The sequence below is a fragment of the Hylobates moloch genome, unplaced genomic scaffold, assembly GCF_009828535.3.
Source record: "Hylobates moloch isolate HMO894 unplaced genomic scaffold, HMol_V3 SCAFFOLD_28, whole genome shotgun sequence".
NCBI lineage: Eukaryota > Metazoa > Chordata > Mammalia > Primates > Hylobatidae > Hylobates > Hylobates moloch.
The window spans coordinates 2,836,032-2,851,298 of NW_026652303.1; the positions used below are offsets into that span (position 1 = coordinate 2,836,032).

At 44.0% G+C, this 15,267-nt stretch overlaps 1 protein-coding gene across 2 annotated transcripts in view; it reads right to left on the reverse strand.

Moving 5' to 3' along the window:
• LOC116463167 (pleckstrin homology domain-containing family G member 1-like) overlaps positions 1 to 15,267 on the reverse strand; it is a 247,814-nt gene that overhangs the window by 26,684 nt on the left and 205,863 nt on the right. For both annotated transcript variants that reach the window (XM_032146150.2, XM_032146151.2), the window contains 4 exons: positions 11,493 to 11,624; positions 6,939 to 7,121; positions 6,750 to 6,845; positions 6,493 to 6,579 (listed from right to left, as the gene is read on the reverse strand). In XM_032146150.2, coding sequence (XP_032002041.1) covers positions 6,493 to 6,579; positions 6,750 to 6,845; positions 6,939 to 7,121; positions 11,493 to 11,624 — 498 coding nt within the window. The remainder of the gene's footprint in view (positions 1 to 6,492; positions 6,580 to 6,749; positions 6,846 to 6,938; positions 7,122 to 11,492; positions 11,625 to 15,267) is intronic.

Sequence of the window (15,267 nt, forward strand, 5' to 3'; positions counted from 1 at the left end):
AATTGCTTGAACCTGGGAAGGTAGAGGTTGCAGCACCACTGCACTACAGCCTAGGCGACAGAACGAGACTCCATCTCAAAAAAAAAAAAAAAAAAAAAAAAAAAAAGTATGTTTGAGACAACTTCAAATCTCCATACATTCTGGATTAAAGTCCAGGAGAATATCCTGAGATTGCCACAAAAGCACAAAAGCCTGCTTCCATTTCCAACATCCTGTCTTTGTGAAGCAGGGTTTTCTGCAGTGACAGTGACCAAAATAAGATGAGAGCAGACTGGACATAAGCAACACACTTGGGGTGTCGCTGTCTCCCATCACCCCCAGATGGGACCGTCTAGCTGCAGGAGAACAAGCTCAGGGCTCCCACTGATTCTACATTATGGTGAGCTGTAGAACTATTTCATTATATATTACCATGTAGTAATAGAAATAAAGTGCGCAATAAACGTAATGTGCTTTCATCATCCCAAAAGCCTCCCCCTGCCTCCATCTGTGGAAAAATTGTCTTCCACAAAACCAATCCCTGGTGCCCGAAAGGTTGAAGACCACTGTCCTAGGGGATTGTAGCCTTTCTTGCCTCTTTAAAGTCATTTTCATTTTTTAAGGGTAGTATAATTTAACCTACAAAACACTACGCTAAAAATAACTTTTAAAAGAATTTTACTCTATTTTGCTACCATCTGTCATATCACAGTAGAAATATTTTGGCTAAGTGGCGATCATGTTTAGTGAAAAAGTGTGGGGCTGGGGGGAGCCTCAACACAGTCACCTTAGAGAAAACAAATGCTTCAATTTTTGTAACACTGATAGCTATCTCTCTTGTGCATTCAGAGTTTGAGATTATGAGATGAAATTAATTACAAACACAAATGTCAGCTCAGTCTCTGGGAAGTGCAATTACAGAACCATGCTAATATATAAAATGCAAAATATCTTCACCTTTATTCTCAATTAATTTGAAGAAGAGTTAAATTTATTTGCCACATATGCTAATGGGCAATACGGCTATTTCCAAGAGTTCCCTGGTATCTGTAAAGCTGACTTCAAGAATTTTTTTTTTTAAGTCTTGACATTTAATTTTTAAAGTACTGTTTCCAGGTTTTCCACTAGGTGTCAGCCAACGACCATCATTGAATTAAAAGAACGGAAGGCAGCTGGGAGGCTGTAACTAATGACTTTCCCACAGCTGTGTTGATATTATTAGACTGGTGATACATTTCTTGATGTTTAAAATTTCCCACTATGCATTTATTTCATAGAAATAATAGAAATACATTTTGAAAACTTTAGGAAAACAAGAAATAATCTTGAGGAAAGATGTGGAAAGTTCACTTTATTAATAATCCTGCTTAAATAGAAAATTATGATTACATTATAGTGAATAAAGTATATTAAACAAGTGTGTTTGAGGCTGGGTGTGGTGGCTTGTGCCTGTAATCCTAGCACTTTGGGAGGCTGAGGCGGGTGGATCACTTGAGGCCGGGAGTTCGAGATCAGCCTGGCCAACATGGTGAAACCTCATCTCTACTAAAAATACAAAAATTAGCCAAGTGTGGTGGTGAGTGCCTGTAGACCCAGCTACTCGGGTGGCTGAGGCACAAGAATACTTGAACCCAGAAGGCGGAGGTTGCAGTGTGCTTTTTCTTGTATGGAGATTGCGCCACTGCACTCCAGCCTAGGTGACAGAGTGAGACCCTGTCTCAAAACAAAACAAAACAAAACAAAACAAAAGTGTTTTTATTGCCAGTGGGAATAATGTGGTTAGGATGCTCTTTGGAGCCAGATAGACCTGGGTTTGAATCCAGGCTTGGTCATGTACTAGTTATATAAACTTGGGCAGTTTATTTAATATCTCTCAGCCTCTGTTTTTTATTTTTTCCAGAATGGGAAGAATAAGAACTACCTCATAACATATTTTGGTGAGGGTGAAATAAGAATATAAAGTACTCAGCACAGTGTGTATACTCAACAAGTTGTAACTGAAAAGATGTTTTTAGATAGAAGGGATCGACAACTTGGGGAGAAAGTATGATGTTATATTGACTATATTAATCATTTGAATGCTTTAAAGGGAACTTCCTGGGGCACACACGCCTAGCGTGGGAGAAAGACAGGTATGTAAGGTGGTCTCGTTTTGTAACTGCCTTTCACAATCTTGTTAGCAATTTTGATTTTCCCAGTAGAGAGGTAAACAATAGGTGGGGCCCATCAAAGACACACTGCCATTGCTCAGAAGGGCATTCTAAGGCACCAGGCCAGCAACAAAATGACTAATCATAAAGAAAATGCAGTCCCCTCTCTGCATGAGCTCCCTTTCATCTCATAACACCCTGATGAAACGAAAACTCGTGCTTAGGTCCAAGTCCACACCTATGCACATTCATTTCCTGAGGACCAAATCATTGCTGGCAGTCCTGAGAACAAGCTTCAAATGCTTGTCAAAATATAGAGAGAACAAAACAGACTGTCCCCTTTCTCAGAAATCTCAGCCCTTCTTATTTTCCACCCAGTTCAATTTTCATGATCATCATCCCATTGTCTGCTCCACTTCACTCCTCCCAGCCCCAACTTGGACTGTTTCACCATCCATGTGAATAATCCACCCCCCACCATAGTTCCTTGACCACTTTATCTCTAATGACCTTTTCCTCCACTCCAGAGCAGCAACACAGAATCAGAGCCACCTCCAGAACCTGATCACACTCAAAACCGTCCCACCTCTAAGGCAGGACTCCAAAAGTCCCTTCTTCAACTACAGATTGGTGCATTTCCTTCTCTCCAACATTAAGTCCTGCTGAACCAGGCTTTATGACAATACTGCAGTCCCTCACCCCACGCCTCTGTTGCCAGCTGGTTTTCTTCTTCACTCAGCCTGATGTCATGCCCAATTACTGCAACTGTGTGCTCACTGGCACCCTCCCCACCTCCGCCCTGGGAACCTTCCCCTACCAGCTCTGCCGGTTCCCAGCCTGGAGGAACCCACACACACCACGGTTTTCACCAGTAGTTTCCAAGTTGCCGAGCAGATTTTTGAAATGACGTCATCACACTGATTCATGGGGGCCAGCTTCAGTTGGGTCTTTGATGTCTTTCACAGGCTATTCTAGTCATCTCTAGTGACTGGTCCATTTTGTTTTGTTTTGTTTTGTTTTGAGATGGAGTCTCACTCTGTCGCCCAGGCTGGAGTGCAGTGGCATGATCTCGGCTCAGTGCAAGCTCCGCCTCCCGGGTTCACGCCATTCTCCTGCCTCAGCCTCCCAAGTAGCTGGGACTACAGGTGCCCGCCACCACGCCTGGCTAATTTTTTGTATTTTTAGTAGAGACGTGGTTTCACCATGTTAGCCAAGATGGTCTCGATCTCCTGACCTTGTGATCTGCCTGACTCGGCCTCCCAAAGTGCTGGGATTACAGGTGTGAGCCACCGTGCCTGGCCTGGTCCATTTTCTTTAGCAAGTGTTCTTCTGATCCTTTCCACTTTCCCTCAGACACCCCGATCTCTGCTTCACTCACTCAGCAGATGACTTTATCACCTGCATGAGTGAAATCAAACCCTTTGTCTTCCCCCAAGTCCACCTCAAAGTTCCTCCGTCTTTCATCTTTTTTTCTCTTGGTTCAGAGAGATGCTTCCAGCCCTTTCCAAGATGAGCCCCTATTCCTGTGTGTCCCATCCTCTTCCTTCCCACCTCCCCAGGCCCCGTTCCAACAGGAAGTGAGCCATTGTCGCCTCTCCCACCTTCCTTCTCCTGCCCTGCCATCTGCTCATGGACTCTGCATTCAACCCAGACAAGAAGTCTTGCTTTGCTCTTGCCTCTCTCTCCAAACTATCATTTTTTCTTCCTTTTGTGAACTTTATATATAAAAAAGTCTATACCCATTCTGTTCCTTCTTAATCCCCCTTTTTCTTTAACCCACTGTGATCTCTCCCTTTTCTCTTAGTTGCCAAATATAAAATCTGCTCTTCTGTTTAAATCTCCTTGACCTCAGCAGCTTTTGAGACTGTCTCCCCCGTCTCTGAGATGTGCTTTTTCCTTGTTAGCGCAGCGCCTCCTCCTCAGACGTCCTCCCTGCCTCCTCTGCTACTCTTTCAGTCTTCTTTGGCTGTTCTCCAAATCCCCCCACCCGCTTGCTGATCACTTAGATGTTGGGATTCCCAAGGTTTCGTCTTTCCTTTGCACATTTTTGTGGGCCATCTTGTTAAACCTTAGGGCTTCAATTACTGCCTCTAGCAAGAGTCTCCTGATCCTTAGCTTCCAAGACCTGAATTTCCACCTGTGGCTGACCCTGCCCAGCAGCACAGGTGCCAGTGAGAGCAGAGGGCTCCTCTCTCTCACTCCCATCTCACGGGTTCCTCTCCCTGTCTGTCTCAGAACTCACAGCACCATGCTCTCCTTCAACCCCTGACTCAATCTTGACTCTTAGTGGGCAAAATCCTGCCCCCTGCCTCAGTGACACTTTCTGCATTTGTTCCCTCTGTCGCTGTGGCTCCATGGCAGCACTGCCCAGCTCCTTTCTAGGCCATGGTGGTGGGTTACTATCTTCTCCAGCCTCCAACCTCACTCCTGCCACTTGTCACCTTGTCCCCAAAGTTACAATCTCAGAACACAGGACTGACCGCGCCATCTCCCCTTCCTCCAAAGCCTGCAGTAATTTCCCAGTGTGAATGCATCCAGACTCCTCAGAGTGCATGCCCACAGCCCTCCAGGGGCTCCTGCCCTTCCCCTCCCTGCCCCAGCCCCTGCCTCAGCCCCTGAGAACTCAGCCCTCCCATCCTGGCACCATCTGTGCGCCCTGAACACAGCACATTCGTTCTCTCCTTTTTTTTTTTTTTAAATGCAGGTCTCTAGGTCTGGTTTCCTTAATTCCTTTTTTCCCCACTTAATAAAAATATTCCTAAGACTGGGCACGGTGGCTCATGCCTGTCATCCCAACACTTTGGAAAGGCTGAGGCAGGCAGATCACTTGGACCCAGGAGTTTGAAACCAGCCTGGGCAAGATGATGAGACTACACCTTTACCAAAAATACAAAAATTAGCTTGGCGTGGTGGCACAGGCCTGTGGTCCCAGCTACTCCAGGAGGCTGAGGTGGTGGGATCTCTTGAGCCCAGGAGGTCAAGGCTGCAGTGAGCCATATTTGCACCACTGCGCTCCAGCCTGGGTGACAGAGTAAGATCCTGTATTAAAAAAAAAAAAAATCCTTATCCTTTAAGACCGAGGTAAAATATGTTTTCCTTCCTCTCTCCACTCAACTGAATTGAACACTTTATTCTTCCACAACACCTGGGTTATACTCTATTATGTCTTCATGGTTGGCAAATGGTTCATGGCTTGGCAGCTGGCTCCCCATCTACAGATTCCTTCTTGGCCGAGTTTGTATCTTGTCTCCCGAGCACCCTCATGGGACCTAGCACAGCTTTACACCTATAGGTGCTTCATGCACCTTTGAATAATTCTCCTAACTTGATCTTCTTTTAAGCCCCAAAAGGAAAACACCACCACCTCCACAGAGCCTGCGATTCATGTGAATCTTTTTTTTTTTTTTTCTTGAGACGGGATCTTGCTCTGTCACCCAGGCTGGAGTGCAGTGGCGCAATCTCGGCTCACTGCAACCTCCGCCTCCTGGGTTCAAGAGATTCTCCTGCCTCAGCCTCCTCAGTAGCTGGGACTATAGGCGCGTGCTACCACACCCGGCTAATTTTTGTATTTTTAGTAGAGATGGGGATTCACTATGTTGGCCAGGCTGGTCTTGAATTCCTGACTTCAGGTGATCTACCCGCCTTAGCCTCCCAAAGTGCTAGGATTACAGGCGTGAGCCACCGTGCCTGGCCCCATGTGAATCTTTTTGATGTTAATGGCTGGTTTAGCTGAGACGTAGTTCCTACATATCCTATCTCTCAATTTTCTTTCTTTCTTTCTCTTTTTTTTTTTTGAGACAGGGTCTTGCTGTGTCACCCAGGCTGGAGTGCAGTGATGCAACCTCAGCTCACTGCAACCTCCGCCTCCTGGACCCAGGTGATCCTCCCACCTCAGCCTCCCACCTCAGACTACAGGTGCATGCCATCATGCTGGGGGCTAACTTTTATATTTTTTTGTAGAGATGGGGGGTCTCACTTTGTTGCCCAGGTTGGTCTCGAACTCCTAGGCTCAAGTGTTCCACCTGCCTTGGCCTCCCAAAGTGCTGGGATTACAGGCATGAGCCACCATACCAGCCTCTTTATTATGAAGTTGAACATTTATCCTATCAGGATGCCTTGCTGGGACTTCATTAGTAATTAAATGAACGGATTAACCATTGTCACTCCCAGATTCTAATTCTAAACTCTTTTTTTTTTTTTGACCCAGTCTCTTTGTTTTTTTTTTTTTGAGACAGTCTCACTCTGTCGCCCAGTCTGGAGTGCAATGACGCGATCTTGGCTCACAGTAACCTCCGCCTCCCAGGTTCAAACAATTCTCGTATCTCTCTCCTGTTTCACTGTGCGTTTTTCAGCGTACTCCTACCTTAGCTGGAATCTTGGCTGCATGGTTCTCCAGAATTAGTCTCTTTAGGTGCAGAACCCAGAGGCGTTTGTCTTGCTGGGATTTGGCCTGTCAAGACGAGATGTGGACAGTCAGACAACTTGATTCCACCACCCACAGGACCCTCTGATGAGATGGGAAATGACCATGTGGCCAGAACGCTCTCAAAAAGCCACATGGTACACAGCACTCATCGTTACACAAGGGGCCTTGCGGAGAGGCCAGGGCCCAGCCGCTACCTGGACTGTGTGCTGTAGCTTGGGATTCTTGTAGTGGAAGACGCTGAAGCTGAGCGGCTCTTTTGGAATCACCTCCACAAGCATGAGGTTGCCACACTAGAGCAGAGAGAGCAGAGAGGGTGAGGCACACTCAGGAGGGAACGGCACTGGAGATCTGAGTCCCTGCCCATGGCCAGCGTGCAGACCTACCAGGATGTGAGCTTTGTATGTAAACGTGTCATCTCTCTTCTTGGTGATGAGCAGCAGCTTGTCGAAGAGGAAGAGCGTCCGCTCATTCTTGGCTCGCTGGATGCGGAAGGTTCCCTCAAGCACCAGTTCCCCGTAGCTGGTCAGGTCTGGTCCCTTCCAGTTAGTGAGCAAACTCTGTATCTCCTGAGAAAGGGAATGGGCCATGGCATTTACAGGAGGCAGAAGCCAGGCACCAAGGACTTGGTGGCCCATCTGTTGAGCCTCAAGAATGGTGCCAAATCGTCCCCGACGGGGGTCTACTATCTACATGGTATCTGATGGTCTATGACATAAATCTGCATTTACAAGTGGTGCCACTTAAGGGTTAACAGCAATGAATCAGGCTGTTAGCTGACAAGCTGCTAATTACTTATTTCCATTCCTTAATCATGCCATGCTGTGGCTCACAGCAGCCCTTACATCGTTCAAGAGCCAGGTACAGGGGCCACCAGTATGGCCTCCTTCCCTTGATTTTGTTTGTTTTGTTTTGTTTTCTTGAGACAGAGTCTCGCTCTGTCGCCCAGGCTGGAGGGAAGTGGCACGATCAGGGCTCCCTGCAACCTCCACCTCCCTGGTTCAAGCGATTCTCCTGCCTCAGCCTCCTGAGTAGGTGGGATTACAGGTGTCTGTCACCAGGCCTGGCTAAATTCTTTTGCATTTTTAGTAGAGATGGGGTTTTGCCATGTTGGCCAGGCTAGTCTTCAACTCCTGACCTCAAGTGATCTACCCACCTGTACCTCTGAAAGTGCTGGAATTACAGAAGTGAGCCACCACACCTGGCCCCTTCCCTTGATTTTTCTCACCCCCTCCTCTCTGGGAAAAAAAAAAAAAAAACCTTTCAGAGCTGTTGACTTGAAGACTTTCTTCCAGATACCGAAGTTCATACCACACATAAGTAATTCAAAACTAAAGCCTATATAAAATCACCCACGTCATTTTCTCAGAAATTTCTTGAGGTTAAATTTACTTACTCATGGAAAGGAAATGAACCTTTCTTTGCCCCTAACTTAGGTTTTAGTGCTTTTTTTGTTAAAATTTTAAAATTTTATGGGTACACAGTAGGTGTATATATTTATGGGGTACATGAGATTTTGACAGGCGTACAATGCATAATAAACACATCAAGGTAAATGGGCCTCCGTCACCTCCAGCATTTACCATTTCTTTGTGTTACGAACATTCCAATTATACTTTCAGTTATTTTATAAATTACTGTTGACTGTAATCCCCCATTGTGCTATCAATACTAGATCTTATTCATTCTTTTTTTTTTTTTTTTTTGAGACAGAGTCTCACTCTGTTGTCCAGGCTGGAGTGCAGTGGCGTAATCTCGGCTCACTGCAACCCCTGCCTCCTGGGTTCAAGTGATTCTCCTGCCTCAGCCTCTCAAGTAGCTGGGATTACAGGCACCCACCACCATGCCTGGTTAATTTTTGTATTTTTAGAAAAGATGGGGTTTCACTGTGTTGGCCAGGCTGGTCTCAAACTCCCAATCTCGGGTGATCCACCTGCCTTGGCCTCCCAAAGTGCTGGGATTACAGGTGTGAACCCCGGCACCTGGCCTAGATCTTATTCATTCTAAGTAAAGTTTTGTATTCATTAACCACTCCCACTTGCCCCACTCCCTGTTTTAGTGTTTTAATGGAAATTGATAAATATAAATTAATAACATGACTTTGACATTTCTGTGGGATTTATTGTATATGAATATCAGTGTTTTTAAAGGAAGCTGATTTTATTATTTTGAAAAATGAAAATATTCACAAGCACCATTTAATTAAGGAACCCACAAGACAACAAAAACTTTACTGGTTGAAAACAGAAACGAACAGAAATGGAGTATTAGTTTGAGCCAGAGTCTGATTTAGTAATGACTTCAGAATGTCAAGCAGCTTCACATAGTATGAAAAACCAGCCATTTAGACATTTCTGAATATAGCAGTCCCCCTTATCTGCAGGGGATATGTTCCAAGACCCACAGTGGGTTACCGGAACTGGGGATAGTATCGACCCCTAAATATACTGTGTTTTCCCTACAAATACATACCTATGATAAAGTTTAATTTATAAATTAGGCATAAAGATATTAACAACAATAACTGATAATAAATTAGAACAATTATAACAATATGTCAGCATCACTACTCTGTGCTTTGGGGCCATGATGAAGTAGAATAAGGTTGACTTGAACACAAGCATTGCAAAACCTGACAGTCGATCTGATAACCAAGCCAGCTACTGAGTGACTAACAGGTGAGTGGCCGTAGGCAGTGTGGATACACTGGACAAAGGGGTGATTCATGTCCCAGGTGGGAGGGAGAAGGGCAGTGTGAGATTTCATCACGCTACTCAGAATGGTGCAAAATTTAAAATTTACAGATTATTTCCAGAATTTTCCATTTAATTTTTTTTTTTTTTTTTTGAGATGGAGTCTCGCTCTGTCTCCCAGGCTAGAGTGCAGTGATGTGATCTCAGCTCACTGCAACCTCTGCCTCCCGGTTTCCAGCGATTCTCCCACCTCAGCCTCCCAAGTAGCTGGGGTTACAGGTATGCGCCACCACACCTGGCTAATTTTTTTTTTTTTTTGAGACAGAGTCTCACTCTGTCACCCAGGCTGGAGTGCAATGGCATCTACCTCCCGGGTTCAAGCAATTCTCCTGCCTCAGCCTCCCAAGCAGCTGGGATTACAGGTGTGTGCCACCACGCCCAGGTAATTTTTTATATTTTTAAGTAGAGACAGGGTTTCACCATGTTGGCCAGGCTGGTCTCGAACTCCTGACATCAAGTGATCCGCCTGCCTTAGCCTCCCAAAATACAGGAATTACAGGCATGAGCTATCACTCCTGGCCCTCATTTAAAAATTTTCTAACCTTGGTTGACCGTGGGCAAATGAAGCTGCAGAAAGTGAAACTGTGGATGGGGGGGCGGACTGTATTCAATAGATTCCGACATTACGTCTGCAAAACACTTGAATGATAAAGCATTAAACTTTTGTTGCTGTTGCAAAAAACAAACAAACAAAAAAAACAAAAGCAGCCTGGAAGATTAGAATATCATCTTCCTCTGAGTTTTGATAGTCAGTGGCATCATACCACACTCTGGCTGCCTATACCTGAAACCTACAGAGTTTGTTCTGACTTACGAGCCAAATAAGGTATCTTTTTTCCCGAGTTAGGCAAGGCCACTCTGTATAGCGTGGAGTCACTTTGGGCTTTTCTGTCTCACTCTAGGGACAGCCAGGAGCCTGGGACTAGCCTCTGGGCCCATGCAGCCTCTTGTTTTGATTTTAATAGTGCATCTATTGAGGTGTCCAGGGCATGATCACTGGCCCAACAGCTGTCAAAAGTTCCTTAAGATTTAGGGCTCAAATGTTTGTGCTGAATAGGCCTTTAGCAAACTTCTCTGTCTTATTTTAAAAATGAGGAAACTGTCAGGTGCGGTGGCTCACACCTGTAATCCCAGCACTTTGGGAGGCTGAGGCAGGTGGATCACCAGAGGTTAGGAGTTCAAGACAAGCCTGGTCAACGTGGTGAAACCCTGTCTCTACTAAAAATATAAAATTAGCTGGGCGTGGTGGTATGCTCCTGTAATCCCAGCTACTAAGGAGGCTGAGGCAGGAGGATCGCTTGAACCCGGGAGCCGAAGGTTGCAGTGAGCTGAGATTGTGCCACTGCATTCCAGCCTGGGTGACAAGAGTGAAACTTCGTCTCTAAAAAAAAAAAAAAGGAAACTGAAATGACATGCTGGAGGGTCACGTCCCAAGTGACTGTAAAGGAGCTGGTTCAGCCTTGGCTCCCCTTCCTCTATGTCCCCTGCCTATGACCACCCAAACACCACCTCATGATTTTGCAGGAACCCGTGGCAGAGGAATAAAGGCTTAAAAAGTCTTTACATAGTTTAGGGAAAGTTGCTTTCAACAAGAATTACTAAATTTGCAATTAATAGAAGTAGGAGGCTCAAAATTTTAACTTAGACCATCAAAGGGGCTATAAGCAAACAATTAGCTTAAAAGTTATAATGTCGGCCGGGCGCGGTGGCTCACGCCTGTAATCCCAGCACTTTGGAAGGCTGAGGCAGGCGGATCACCTGAGGTCGGGAGTTCGAGACCAGCCTGACCAACATGGAGAAACCCCATCTCTACTAAAAATACAAAATTAGCCGGGCATGGTGGCACATGCCTGTAATCCCAGCTACTTGGGAGGCTGAGGCAGAATAACTGCTTGAACCCCAGAGGCGGAGGTTGTGGTGAGTGGAGATTGTGCCATTGCACTCCATCCTGGGCAACAAGAGCAAAACTCCATCTCAAAAAAAAAAAAAAGTTATAATATCCCTTTCTCTTAAATAGCCATACTAGACAATGATCGGTATTACTGATGTCCTGAACTTTTTTCAGGGAGAGCTACACTGAAGACAGTGAGTATAGTGCAGTACTTGAGCAGCCTTAATATTTTATTGGGAAAACAGTAAGTCAGTACACCTGCAACCCTGCTGGGCACTGACACCTCGTGGGCTCACCTGCAACCGGACCGCGTGCTCATGTTTCCGCTTCATGTCATTGATGTGCCAGGCGACTCGCTGCATTGTGTCTATAGCATCAAGCACCACATCATAGCCTTCTGTGTCCTTATCAAGGTGGTTTTCTATTTCCTTAAACAAAAAAGAACGAGTTTTTTTTTTTTTCATTTTATTTTCATATAGACAGTGAAACAAATGGCACTGCTATGATTACTTCCTTATAGTTTATTTTTGCTTATTTATTTACACACTATCAGCTGGGTGCGGTGGCTCATGCCTGTAATCCCAGCACTTTGGGAGGCCAGGTGGGTGGATCACCTGAGGTCCAGAGTTCGAGACCAGCCTGGCCAACATGGTGAAACCCTGTCTCTCCTAAAAATACAAAAATTAGCCAGGCGTGGTGGGGCATGCCTGTAGTCCCAGTTACTTAGGAGGCTGAGGCAGGAGAATCACTTGAACCTGGAAGACAGAGGTTGCAGTGAGCTGAGATCAGGCCACTGCACTCCAGCCTGGCTGACAGAGTGATACTCTGCCTCAAAAAAAAAAAAAAAAAAAAAAAAAAAAAAATTATATATTTATATATAAATACAATATTTACACACTAGCACCATTATTTAAGATTTTGAGGCCAGAAATACCTGCAACAAAATGGTAAGACAAGGGGGAAAAAAACAGGGATAGGAAAGATAAAATTGGAATAGGATTCCAGAATAAACAGGATAAAACACAACATGCATGTAGCCCATTGAGTTTCATAGTGATATTATAGTTATTATAACAGATGTGGGAATTGCTCTTATAGCTCTAGAGTTCTGAGCTTCCTGGTGGCCAATGTTATACAGTTCTCAGTAATATAGTTCTCACCCTCACAAGATAAAATGCATACTTATTTTTTTCCCTTATTTATTTAGGAAGCAAAATGTTTCATACAGGACCTTAATATTTAACAGACTCAAAAATATAGCGAAAATTATCTTTACAAAATTATCTCTATAGCAAGTAGACATTTTAGCACATTTTCCTGTAGTCAAGGTTTTTAAAGGCCAAATGAAGTTGACTAAAGAAAATCCTTCAGAGTGTTGAGAAGGATCTCATGGTTTCAGCACTCAATTCTCTGATGGTCAGAAGTATGTTACATTAGCAATCATCTTACCACTGGAGGCCCACAATCCCAGGAACATGAGAGAGGGACAGGATCTTTGTTCTAGTTCTTTTGAGCACATAAGACACTTGTCCCTAGATCCTCAAGAGTCTAAGGATAGAGACTATTGTATACAGTTCCTTCGATTTTTTATCTTCTCAGTGCCCAGCAGAGAGTTGGGTGGTGAGTAAGTGCTTATTAAATTGAAACTATTGCCTTTTTTAAAAACAACAACAACAGTAATCCTATATCAGTGCCTAAAACAGTAAGAAAACATTGTAATCAATTAGATCGTTCTTGTGACATTTATCATACATAATCAGCTAACGGGTGGAGGTTAAATGTTATGGTACAACTTGAAGATTAGTTCCATTATTTTATAGTAACGATGTAAATCTTTGTTTACTTTTACTGAGTACTCAAGTTTTTCTCTAGCTAGAAACTGTAAAAGAATTTACATTTTCTTTCCATGCTTGGACTCAGCTGTCAGCAAGGTCCTAAATGGCAAATTTAAAAACATAATGATTTCTTCTTTTAGCCTGAGAGACAACTGTGCTCATCAGTAAACAGACTGATATTTCTGTGGGGATTTTCATGGATGGCTACATAACTTTGAAATGATGTGAATGGGCCAGGCACGGTGGCTCACTCCTGTAATCCCAGCACTTTGAGTGGCTGAGGAGGGTGGATCATGAGGTCAAGAGATCGAGACCATCCTGGCCAACATGGTGAAACCCCGTCTCTACTAAAAATACAAAAAATTAGCTGGGTGTGGTGGTGCACGCCTGTAGTCCCAGCTACTCGGGAAGCTGAGGCAGGAGAATCGCTTGAACCTGGGACACGGAGGTTGCAGTGAGCTGAGATTGTGCCACTGCACTCTAACCTGGCAACAGAGCGAAATTCCGTCTCAAAAAAAAAAAAAGAAAGAAATGATGTGAATGACATAGAGGGAGCCCTCTAATCAACTATAAAAGCAGAAAACACTTCAAAAGCAACCAGAAGTTAGTTTTGGATTAATCCAACCACTTTTTTTTCTTCATTGCCAGCCCTTAATATGTAGGATAAAGGCTGTTTTTCCTGTTAATTAACTTTTTGTAAGGATCTTGACTTGTCTCATATGCTTAACTGAGATCTTAAACTTTACTTTTGACTGAAGACCATCTTACTGTCTAGAAGATCATATTAGAGATTTTTGGGACACACTAGTCTTAGATGTTACATTAACAGAATTCAGCAGAGACGTGTCCTGAGACAAATATTATTTAAGAGTTATTTGGACACTGATTTAGCAAATAAATCCCACTAAATCTAAGAGGTCATAAGGATCAATTTAAAAATTAAAATAATATCCCTGATGTGACTTCATAGAACATAAGATTCTCCAAAGATGAGTTACTCAGGCAAACAGGCAAAGCTAAGAAATTGCTAGTAAAGATGGACAATCAAAGTTCTCGAAATTTTAAATATATATGAACCAAACAAATCTGGAATAATTATCCAAATTAGAAACCTGGAATCACTTAAAAAGAGATACCTATAAACTGCAGGCCTGTTGACGTGGAGAGGAACTCCGAATTAAAATTCCTTTAAAAAGGGGATTTTAATGTATCATAAAAATAATAAAAAATAATAGCTTATTTTTATCAAGTGCCTGTGAGCCACAGTGAATGTGGGCAACTTATAAGATTTAGACCCAGGCAGTCTTTCCCAGAGCCCTGTTCCTAACCACTCTGCTGTACTGTCTTTCTCCTGCTACAAAAGTAAGCAAGTCCTACTTACAGAATGAAAATTACTTGCGATAATACTTTTTTTTTCCATTCACATCAACTTTTTTGGAGGGTAAGAAATAAGAATTTGAGGCCAGGCATGGTGGCTCACGTCTGTAATCCCAACACTTTGGGAGGCTCAGGCTGGAGGATTGCTTGAGCTCAGAAGTTTGAGACCAGGCTGGGCAACATGGTGAAACTCTATCTCTACCAAAAATACAAAAAAGTTAGCCGGGCATGGTGGTGCACACCTGGAGTCCCAGCTACTCAGGATGCTGAGGTAGAAGGATTGCTTGAGCCCAGGAGGCGGAGGTTGCAGTGATCTGTGATTACACCACTGCATGCTAGCCTGGGCAACAGAGCCAGACCCTGTCTCAAAAAAAAGAAAAGAAAAAAGAATTTAAGAGCTATGATTATCTTTGTTTCTAAAGCCTTCTTGAATTTTGTAAAAGTAGTGGAAAATAATATAAGAGGAGACATCTGAAGTGACGCTAAGCCCAGCTTGGAGGTCACTTATCAGGCTGCTCATCTGTCTTCTCCCTTTTCAGCCCCTTCTCTTTGCTCTCCATGCAAAAGCCAATCTATGACAAATAGCTTTCCCTTCCAATTGCCTACTGAATCGGGGCTGATGGAAACATTACAAAATCTGTTTTTCATTTGCATGATAGCTCCCTGCCTGAAACTGTCAGTGCACAGGGCGAGGCACTCCTAAGCCCCATCAGAATCAGAGCTAAGATTAATCTCTTCTCTTGGCTGTTGTCAATGGGGCCACGGGCCTAGAATATAAATATCTCCAAATCCTCAAAGCAGATTAGTCAGTTGTGAAATATGAGTGTGGGAAATGTTTCCATATGTCCATAGCATTTTC